This window comes from Mytilus trossulus, unplaced genomic scaffold, assembly GCF_036588685.1.
Source record: "Mytilus trossulus isolate FHL-02 unplaced genomic scaffold, PNRI_Mtr1.1.1.hap1 h1tg000233l__unscaffolded, whole genome shotgun sequence".
NCBI lineage: Eukaryota > Metazoa > Mollusca > Bivalvia > Mytilida > Mytilidae > Mytilus > Mytilus trossulus.
Genome location: NW_026963314.1, coordinates 971930 through 984309, shown reverse-complemented (window position 1 = coordinate 984309; position 12380 = coordinate 971930). Strand labels below are relative to the sequence as shown.

At 31.1% G+C, this 12380-nt stretch overlaps 1 protein-coding gene across 1 annotated transcript in view; it reads left to right on the top strand.

Moving 5' to 3' along the window:
* The first annotated feature begins 833 nt into the window (after positions 1-833).
* The window catches only part of LOC134701164 (uncharacterized), a 30596-nt gene continuing 19049 nt past the window's right edge, over positions 834-12380 (top strand). Inside the window, exon 1 of the mRNA XM_063562306.1 lies at positions 834-1083. Within this exon, the coding sequence (XP_063418376.1) occupies positions 834-1083 (250 nt within the window). The remainder of the gene's footprint in view (positions 1084-12380) is intronic.

Genomic DNA, 12380 nt, shown 5'->3' with positions numbered 1-12380 from the left:
TTACATACTTGTATTCTAAAAATGAAATTTCATCTATTCTAGTTGCTGTGTGTATAGTTGTTTATAGAATTAAGCGGCCAGCAATCCAGTTTTGTAGAAGTAAGTAAGTTAAGTAGACCTCTTAGGATGACTGGGGATAAAACAATGTAATCATACTTAGTCTTTCTTCCGACCGGCTGTTAAACCCTTGCCAAAGTTTGACATCCATTTGATTTTGCATAGTGAAGATATTTGTACATGGTTAGTCCGATGCTTTGTGTAGAGATTCTGTCCAGCCTTTACCACATTAGGAACCCTTGCAACAACTATGTTATGCGTCAGTAGGTCGACCACTACGTTATGGAATATTTGTTTTACAGATGACGACGGATATCTTCCAATTGTTGTAAATATAATTCAATCTCCTTTGCCTTGAATATTACCTACCAAATTAGATTATTAACTGGGTTTGTACTAATGTGAGAAACACAACATCTGCCATATGTGGGAACGGATCTGCTCACCATTCCAAATTACCTGATAACACCCGAGTTTATGGTGGTGTTCATGTTGCTCATTTATATATAATATCTTGTGTTTTGTGTACTGTTGTTTGTCTTTGTAGCTATGTCGTTGTCAGTATATTTTATTGCTTCAGTTTGAATGTCCTTTTGGTACTGTTCGCCTCTCTTTTACGTAATTTATTTACTAAACAGAAAAGTCTAAATTTTGTGAATAATGAATTGTATAGTAAATGAGATCATGTCATATTGTCTGAAATATGTTACATAAACTGTTGGAGTCTAGTTTCAAATCACATGTCTTGATTGTGTTATATTGTATCATTGTTAGAAATGAAGACACAACATACAAAAAGTCTGAAAGTAACAAACAGAAATGAACATTTAACTGCAATCAAAGATGGGACAGAGATAAGACGTTATGTTAGAATTCAGGTTATTGGTAAAGAAGGAGTTGGCAAGTCAAGTCTTGTACGTAGATTAGTTGGAGGTTCTATTATGAAGTTAAACAGCACGGATGGAATCGATATCGTTAAAAAATGTCAAATAAGAACAACTGATGGTGAATGGGTAATTGGAAAAGGTGAGTTACAATTGTTACTCCAGATTAAAAATCAAAAGACAAAATGACAAGGATTTGCATCATTCTACAATTCATTTTGTAAATAGCATTTTGTATATTATAAGCAGTGAGTGGATCTATTTTGACAAGTTATTTTGATTAAAGGAATAAAAAGATAAAGGAGCCCAATCATTAACAAATTGTAGATTGATTAGTGAAATAAATTATCCATATGCATGTTTGTGACAATGAATCACTATTCATTAAATTTGTTTTAAATATAATTTTGCAAATTTGATACACTGGCATCGCGCGTTCATGACTAACTTAAAGTACCTATACCTTATCTTTTTCCAGAATTTTTGGATTGGTCACATGTAGTTTCTGTAGTAATTATAAAACCAAAACTGGTTAAAAAAAATATGTAAAAAGCAGAGAAATCTTTATTACATTTTCATATGACAATGTATGATAAAACAAATATCAAAAATCCAGGGAAAACATAAAGCATAAAAAAAACAAAAAAAACTCATGGGAATTCCGAGTATTTAATAATTATCATATTTCATGTTTATCCCAAATTATGTAGTAACTTTATTTGAACAGCTTGACAAAAAATGCAATCAATTTATTTCAATGATTTTGCAACAAACTGCTTAAAACATGAATCATATGATATGTGTAACCCTGAACTATTCGTTTTAAAGATCGCTGGGATATATGTGCCGTATAATCCAAGCGATAGAAAAGTGCCTGACAGTATTTTGTTTATTGAGAAGGCATTTCTTCCTCTTATTGCATATTTTTTTATTCTGATAGAGAGATTAGTTTTATTTCTGTTTTGAATGTAAACTGTTACAGAATAATAGGCTTGCAGAAATAAGTAAAATTCTGGTTGACTGTGTTTTTGTTTTTTGTAGTTACAATGTACAATGTAATGAACAAATTGAAGAAATATAGCAACATTAGCTAATATAAGATAACTTAAATCAAAGCATAATATTTGGAATAGTTTAACGATATCTAAGTATCTGATAATAACAAAGTAAGTTTAATTTTCATTTTTAGTGTATAATAAACAAAATAATGAAATAGAATTGCCAAAATCAATGTATTTATATATTATTATTGTATAACTAATCATATTTAATAGATCATATTTTTACTGTATAATCTCCCTGGTTTAACAGTAACTAATTTACAGGGATACCCGACTGAATGCTGTGAGTCGAGTTAGTTGTAAACAGCAGAGAAATGTGCAATAAAGGATTTATTTTATTAAGAAAAAAAACAAAATTACAGCAGACTATTGATCACCGTATCTTGCTTCTGGTCAGGTGTCACCGTTACACCAACGTTGGATAAAGACAGCAGCGTTGGTCAGATATAGACGTTTGCATTCTAACGTTGGTACAACATGATGTTGTTCCATCAGTGCATTTAGTTTATTATCATAAGTTTTAGACATCAGTGAATTTTGTTTTGATTTTGGTTGAAAATTGGTTTCTGGTAGAAATAAAAAGTAAAAGTTAACTCTTTGTACAATCTAAATCATAGGTATATAGACAGCTTTCCTATCTATCTAAAAAATTACAATTATATAAGAATAGTCGATTTACTCGTGGTTCGTCTACAGGTTTTTTTTTTTATTTTGTTTAGTTTTACATGATCTTGACTTTATATGTTATTTTATAATATTTTTAATGTGTATGTAAAAGTTTGGACAAAAGATCAGCTACTTCATTTGTATAATTTCAAGTTTAACTATATGCTCGTTTTTTTAACACAGTTTTGATTTAGAAGAAAGCCGACATGGTTAAAAAAAAAAAATAATAACTCCATTACAAACACAATTTCATTTAAATATTATTGTCCTGGTTACAAATACTACAGATTCATTTATTTTCGTGGGTACCAATTGTCGTTGATTAGGGAAAAATTGCCAGTTCGTGGATATTTAATTTCGTGGTTTGACAAAGTCTGCATACAAGTCTGTAGAACAATTGTTACTCGTTGAACATTTAATTTCGTTGTTTACCAGTACCCACGAAAACCACGAAAATTGGTATCCAACGAATAATAATGAATCCACAGTATATAAGATCACACTATTACTAATTCAATCCCAATTTTATATTCTTGGACGTGTCTATAATTAGTTCAAATCTCTATTTTATTTTTTGAAAATTAACGGTGATGATATAAACATGATATACGCCACAAAAATACGATACTGTTTGTGACATTGGTCCCCATTTATGTGACGTGTAGTGTACATTTTGTTTGTAGTGTTCTGATGTGCTGTCTTATATTCATGTGAGTTGTCCGTTGTTATTTTGCACTTTTTATCATATTAGCGACTATATTTGTTGCTAGCGTGTGTTTGTTTTAAAAAAAATCATTTGAATATTTTGAAATGTTATAATTCATGTTTAGCAGTTTAGTTAGTACTGAAATAAAAAAAAAATGCTCCTCTTGTGATATCAGACCAATTGTTATTCAATACAATGACCATAATAGTGTATCTTTAAAATTACAAAATATCAAGAAATAATAAAGGACGTGGATACTGGAAATTAAACAGTAGTGTCTTAAACGATGAAATCTACCTAAAAATAATAAACAATCTCATTAACAACTATAAAATTAAGGCAAATGATTCAAAAAATCTAGCTCTTTTCTGGGACACTTTTAAAATAGAGGTTCGAGACTGTACAATTCAGTTCTGTAAATTGAAAACCTTAACCAAAAAAGATTCAATCAATGTATAAGAAAATCAACTTATACAACTTAACAATGAAATTCATAAAAAATAACATCAGAGTTAATGAAACAAATACCTACTTGATTGAAAAAATAGAGAAAGTAGAACAAGAGTTAGGAAATTTATACAATGCAAAAGTAAAAGGCAATCAAATTAGATCAAGGGTAAAATGGATTGAAGAGGGAGAAAAAAATACTTCTTACTTCTTAGGTCTTGAAAAAGCCAGGCAGTGCAAAAAAACAATTACTAGATTATATGATGTAAACAATAATATAATTACTGATCAAGAAAAAATACTTAACCTTGAAGTTAACTATTATAAAAATGTATATTCCTCTACTAAACCAGATAGGAAAGATACCATAAAGTACTTTAACGATATTAAAAAATGTCCAAAATTAAGTGATAGTGAAAGTGATATATGTGAAGGAAAAATCACAGTGCCGGAATGCACAGATGCAATTTTCAAAATGAAACTAAATAAAGCTCCTGATCTAGATGGACTTAATGTTAAATTTTACCGAAAATTTTGGGAAAAAATTAAAGATTTTATTGTATCAGTATTCAATTTTGCCATAAAAAAGGAGAACTGTCAACTTCACAAAAAATCGGAGCAATATCATTAATATATAAAAAAGAAGATCCACTTTCTTTAGATAATTATCGTTCAATAACTCTGTTAAATTATGATGTAAAATTGTTAGCTTATGCACTTGCTCAAAGATTAAAACAAATTTTACCAAAAATAATTCATACTGACCAAAAAGGTTATATAAAAAATAGATACATAGGTTTCAATATTAGACAAATACAAGATATAATTGATTACTCAGAGAAAATTTAAAGTAGATGGAGCTATACTTTTTGTAAGGCATTTGACTCCCTTGAATGGAACTTTATGTCAGAAACCTTCGTAAAATTTAGCTTTAAAAGTAGTTTTATAAGATGGATTCAAACAATGTACACGGACATACAAGGTTGTATACTCAACAATGGATTGGTGTCCAGCAGTTTTAATACTTTTCGCGGAATTCGACAAGGATGTTCAATTTCTTCGTTAGCCTACGTATTAGTAGTTGAAATTATGGAAATTAAACTAAGACAAGATAATAATCTCAAAGGCTTAGAGGTGAAATTAGATGGTAGAAACTGCTCACTAAAAATATGTCAACTTGCAGATGATACAACACTATTTCTTAAATCACCAAAAGATGTTAGTTTAGCAATGAACATAATTGAAACTTTTGGAGGTTTATCAGGATTACAACTTAACAGAAATAAAACAGAAGGATTTTGGTTAGGAAGACTTAGCAGAGATAAATTTGAAAGCATAAATTGGAAAACAGATAACATTAAAAGTCTTGGTTTTCACTTTGGTTATAACAATCAAGACTGTCAAAAACTAAACACTGATAAACAACTAAAAAAATGTGAAAAAATTATATCAAATTGGATGAAAAGAAATTTAACATTAATAGGTAAAATAATAGTAGTAAAATCACGAATTCTTTCAAATTTAACTTATATTGCATCAAATATGCACTTCCCGAAAGAAATAATACAAAAGTCTAAAACTCTAGTATATAATTTTATATGGAATGGAAAAAAAGATAAAATTAAACGTGCAACCCTTTGTAAAACTATTTAGAAGGTGGGTTAAAAATGATCGATATAGATTTTTATCTCAAAGCACTTCAATTACGCTGGATTTTAAAACTTAAACAAAATCCTGGTGAAATTTGGTCAATCATACCCCAAGTTTACTTAAACAAATTTGGTAAAAACCTTTTGATATTTCAAATGAACATTAAAAATGTTAATATGTTAGACAAAAAAATATTTAAATCCCTTCCTGAGTTCTATCAGCAATTGATTACTTGGATTAATGTTAAGGGGGGACAGACAAAGACCTCACAAACATTTCTAGACATAAGAAAGCAGATGTTATGGGGTAATCATAACATACAAACAAAAGGAAAATACTTATTATTTACTAAATGGATTGAACAGAATATTTTGTATGTAAATGACATACTTGATGAAAAAGGTTATATATCAGAAAATAAAATATTAACCAAAATAAAAGATAAACGTGATTGGATTCGAGAATTATCCTTATTAAAAAAAGCTATTCCAAAACATTGGCAGAATATTTTAAAGCAAGAAAAGCTCATTTAAAACAAAAGTAAATATGAAGAATACAAAACATCTGCAAATACTACTCAATCATAATATTCATCCAGAAATGAGTAATAAAAAAATATATTCAATACTATTTGTCCCCCAGAATCAAGAAAAACCTGTAGGTTTTCTAAAGTGGGAAATAATCTTTGAAGAAAATTTAAATATAAAATTTAAAAGCACTCTTGATTTTATATTTAATTACCTAGATAACAACAAATTTAAAATGTTTAAATGGAAATTACTCCACTTCATCCTTCCATGCAATGAATTGCTAGTTCAGTGGAAAGTATTAGAAAACAATTCTTGTAATTTTTGCAAAAAAAAAGACAACTATAAACATTGTTTTATTACATGCCCGTATAATAATACTTACTGGCAAGAAATAAATAAGCTATTACTTTATCTTCAAATAGATAGACACATTCTAAAGATAGAATATTTAATAACTGGCTATAAAATAGCAGATATAAAATCTTCTGATATAAACACCCTGATAACAGTTATATTTTTCTCCATATATAAGGCACATTTTGTTTCAAACAAAAAAGAAACAAAGATAGAAATTTTTAAAATTTTCAAAAAGGAAATAAACGACATAATAAAATTAAATGCGACAAGAAACATTGAAACCGGACAAATGTTAATAAAGACGTCAACATATTGTAACCTGTAAGTAAAAGTATTACTGTTTGACAAATTAACGTATGCTAAGTACCTTGGCCTAGTCTTAATAATATACCACGAGGCGCAACAAAAAAAACCCATCGCAAATAACCTTTTGATTTGAGTTTAACATAATTATTCACTTACCGATATGTTTATTTTCATAAATAAACATGATCAAGAATGTAAGCTAGGAAAAATAAATCCTTAATATCACAATATAAAAGAATGAGTATAATATTTTATTATATATTCTCCCTGGATGTATAATAATTGACACACAGGGATACTTAGCCTAATGCTGTAAGCTAGGTAAATTGTTAAACAGCATTTAGTGCAATAAAGATGATTTAATAAAAAAAAATAAAAAATGTTTAGCAGTTTAGTAAATAAGCTAGTATCAATCCTTTTGAGTTTACATTTTATAGAGGGGATGTGTAAAAATAAGGGATGGCAACGAGTACCCGAGTATTCGAGTACTTGTTCGGAAGACCGAGTACACGAGTACAAATTTAGTACTCTGATACTCTTTGCCAGCATGAATCTTGAGATATGTCTCACTACATTTCGCCTCACATTTGTTCTCTTTGAAATATCATTTTAGTGGAATATATTATGGACATAATTGTGCAAATCGCGATACAAGCATAAAATTTGGTATATGGGTGTACTATATGATAATTAAAAAAATCAGCTGCTGGCCATATTTTTTTTTTTTTTCAAGATGGCCACCGCTGATTTTGCAAATGGCGTTATATCCAATTGGTTAAATTTCGTAAATCTTTTAAAAGCTGTGTAATAGGTCAAATTCAATGTATGTTTTGATAAACCTAAAATTACAGTTCCTGAATTACAAAAAAACAATATCTAGATAGAGAAAAAGGTGACTTCCGGTCCAAAAATGGCGGCAAAAACAGGAAAATGTCAATTTTATTATTTCTATCAACTTAATAAGAGATATCACTAACATTGTTATGTTAAAATGCATAAAAAGTTAGTTTAGAAAGACAGGTTGCTAATCTCATTATTATCTGACAGCTACAATTACACTTACATGTATACAGAAGGCCAGAACGGTAGGAATTACAGTTACCAACACAGCTGAATTTCTTGTATTCGCATTTCAAAAAATAATGACACGAGGATCAGCGGACACCAAAGAAGTCCATTTTTGTTTCCAATTGTCATTGGGTTTTTTCTTTAACCCAGCTCTTGTTTTCATCACTTGGTATATGAACCTGTCGAATGCATAAATCCGGACGAGCCCAAACATGTCCACCTTGATATGGTTCTCTTTTGATATGTTCCAGAAGATTAAAATCGTTTGTAAGGAAGCAGCGGCCTTATGATGCTATTTCGCCTAACACAGGTAATGAGAATGATTTTGAAAATAATCGTGCGTCAGCAAACGGTGATGTTTTCGTACATGATGCAAACAGATACTTCTATGATTTCCACGTCTGTATCTTCATACAAAATCAGGTATAAACGTCATTTACATCTGAGAATACTTCCAATGTCTGCAAAGCTGACCTCTGCACTTTCCGATGAAATGCCGACACATTGTGACACACTAAATGCATGGAAGAAAGTAAAAGCTGCTACACGAGGACCAAGCGCATTTGATATGACATGTACAGGAAGCCATCGATAGTGTCTTTATTCCTTCAAAAACCTATCCACAATTTGTCCACACCTAATCTTGCGAGTACTCCAATTCCTAATTTCTACTACATCTATGTCAGTACTACTTTTTACAACCATTTTCAGCAGCATGCTTATCATGGATAATCATTCGTGTATCTGCTTTTTCATGGTTACACGGGGATAGCTGGGAAGTATCTGTATTGAAATTATAAAGAATATTTTCACCTTGAGTAGCATACGCATTTTTATTAGTTTCTAAAGAAGAAAATCTGTCGGCAAGAAACTTGAAAAAGTCCATGTTGTTGTCATCTTCACAGAGAAAACTACTCCAAACCCTTGGCGTTCTACCAGAACCAACAACTTTCCGCCTAGCACCAGTACTTTGCCTTTTGTTTTCGTCCCAGCCTTTAAGTAATCAATTTAGTAAACATCAATTCGATGTCTACTCTTGGATACTTATGAAGGGAAGATTTCATGTAAGGCAGTATGATATCATTTGCACAATCAGCAAATACGTTTGCCCCAAGTGGTGGCAACAAATTAACCATTGCTGCCTCAAAACGATAAATGCGTCAGAATTTAGATCAAATGATGGCAAATCCCAAAATGTTTCAAATATACCCATTTGCTCCGATTTAATACCACAATCCTGACACAAAGACAGAGAAGCAGTTTGGTTTTGATAGCCAAAGAAGAAATGAAAAGTTTAGAAAAGAGATCGCAATCAGTGTTCAGGTTCTCTAGCTTTGTTTTATTTTACGGCTTTTATATGGAAACGTTGTTTTTCATCTGGTTAGAAAAAGCATATTCTTCTTCGCTTCTCATTTGCTTCAAAAGAACGTACTGTTGAACCAAATATATTTTACCTAATTCTGAATTAACAATTTCCTTAAAAGAGTAAATTTTGCACGAATCTGACGCCTCTTCCAGAAATGAATTTCCAATAGTTATCAAAGGTACCAGGATTATAATTTAGTACGCCAGACGCGCGTTTTAACTCGTTCAGCACTTTAGAAAGCCTTTGAAGTTTTTCGAAGAAATCCTTTTGTGTTTTCGTAGAGTTTTATGACGTCGTTCATCTGTTGTAAAATGACTAAAACCACTTAATCTTTCAAATTCATCTATCAGTCTACCGATTAAACGTATGGTACTAACATCACCGTTCACGTCTTATCTTTCTTTGTTTGTGCCTGTTCAGTTGTATTATAAGAAATCAACTTGCTGGTCTTATTGTACAGTAAAAAATGACCATTTGCAAATTTCATTGCCACCTGTGGGTGATGTTCATGAAGGGAAGCCATCAAGCATTATTTACACGATCAAGACCAAGATTCGTATCATGCTTGATATGGACAGTTTTAAAGTACGATATATGACAGGTGAAATGAGCGTTCTACCGAAGGCACATGAGGTTCTTAATTCATAATTAAACGCCAGAAATTAAACTGTGGTCGATATGACTCCTTTTTCTTAAACCCGTTGATTACGTACTTGAAGTCACAGAGTCATGAACTATATTTTCTGGGTTTACGCTTTTATAACGGCTGGCATTATCAATTCAAGCAAAACACATGCAGTTATCTGATCCGCGTGTCTATTCCTATTTACATTTGAACATACATGAAAAGCATCTGTCATTCTGGGTGTTGCAATATCGGATTCAGTGAGGACACATGTTCATCCACTATCACGCAATATATCACTCAGAATTTTAAAACAAGCAATTTTAATGTACAATCCCCAAACATGACGATACACTTAAAAGTTGTCCGTACAAATCTGGCCATTCTAATTGAAATTGCTTCGCCAATACCAAAGGGTTTATCTGCAGCTATAATTGATGTCAGAAAGTTAATCACCCTTTTCACCTTATCCATCGAATGCTTGATCATTGCCACTGAAAGGGCGTGTTTTCAAACAGTGGCATCAAAGAAATAACACTTTATACTCGAACAAAAGAGCCTAGATTCTTAGAGGAATAGATGACGACAAAGATATTTTTAAGAAATTTAAATCCTCATCTGATAATTGAACCACCATTTCTATCATTGGACCCTTGTTTTGCGTGTAATTCGTTCTTTATTTATAAATAGTTTACGCATGTGTATCATAACCTTAAAAAATATTATCAAACAAATTCATAACATCATTAAAAATTCAAAGCTCTAAGCATATGATAAATAGTTTAAATGTTTGTGTGTGAATTTTGTAACATGTTCACGCATGCACAAACCCAGAGTATGTCAAATATTTATTTCTAGTATATACGTCACAAGTAAAGAAGGTATACACAAAAACTGATAAATTTGGTTAATCAAAGAAGGTCAAAGAAAACGTTTTCAAGAAAGTATATCAATCTGGAAAAAAACCCAGCCATTTTAGAAAAGGTGGTGTCTATCTTGAAAAACATAATATTTTCTTATGGCCAGCAGTTTTTTCTTAAAAAGTATATAATAATGATGCTACTGTACGTGCTAATTTCATGCTTGTATCATCATTTGCACAATTCCCTTGATTTTGCTTCCTAATATCTTCCACTATTTGTATTACTAAGAAAAATATTATCTATTCACAACATAAATAAGTTTAATCTGAGACCCCTGTGTGTTATAACTAAGGCTTAGGTTTATCTTTGAAGATACCAGAAAGATACCAGAGGGACAGTCAAACTCAAAGATTGAAAATAAACTGAGAACGTCATTGCTAAAAAAAATCGACAAACAGACAAATAATTATACAGAAGACACAACATAGACAACGAAGGACTCAGCAACACGAACCTCAACAGGTGTGTGTGTGTGGGGGGGGGGGGGGGGGTGATTTCAGGAGTAATCAGATTCTGCTCTACATGTGGTACCCGTCGCGTTGCTTATGTTTTTACGAATCTGGTAAATTGTATAATTCTGTAGGTCACTTTCGTGAAAAGGGTATTGTAGTTACGACATAATAAACATATCGGATATCATCTGTGAAACGGTTATGCCAACCCAAGTCGTGACGGATTGCTGTACAAATCAGCTGTTGAAATATCATTCAATAATAAAAAGTTGTTAGTAGTTACTCTCTTTTACACCACGACAAATGCAATAATTCAGGGTAAAACTTTTGACACATTGTTAGAAAATGAATAACGTCCTTTTGAAAATGAAATGGTTGGTAATTGACAATTTGGTTAGCCAACGGACAAAGGGAGATAACCCAAATGTGGACGAGCTATTTGCACAGGTAACACTTCATGAACCTTTCAAGGATGAAGAACAAAATAATTCCTCAAACAAGGTGACAGTAAATGTTGATCTTAGCATGAAATCTGATGAACAACACGAACAAACTAGTTATTCAAAAACAGTGTCTGAAAACCTAGAAAAAGACAAACAAACTTCAGACAAAATGTCAGAAACAATGTCTGATAAAGAACAAATAAATGTCCAAGTTCGAGATGAATCTAAAGAAAAAAAGATAAGTGATATAAAACAAGTTTTGCATTCGATTGAACGTAAATTGATGGAGAACGATTCTAAAACAAATGAGGTCCTTAAAGTATGTAATGAAATGAATGAAAAATTCTCAGAAATTACAAAACTAAAATCTGACGTAGAAAAATTAAAAAAAGTTTTTCAGAATTTAAATACCAACATAAATAGTGAAACAATGTCAACAGTAGCCAGGCATTTAGCATGGTTAGGAGAAAATATTAAAATGGATTTAGACGGATGTGAAAATTCACAGAAAATATATCAAGATTCATTGGTTGTTCTCAACAGAATAGAAGTAACTCACAAACTATTAGCACAGACTGCAAATGCTGTGAACATGAACCGCGTCGTTGAAGAGTTAAGAGTAAATCAGGCAGAAACAAGAGAAACTAACAAAAAAATAGACAAAATTGATTCAGATTTAAGGAAAGACCAAATATGTAAGTCACATGACACACCAGTATCTCACAATGATCAATCGCGAGATTTTAGAGATGATAGGAATGATGAAAGTGTAAATGAACATAACAAGCTTGAAAATTCTCAAGAAAAAGGAGAAAGTGTTAGAAGTACACACAATTCAA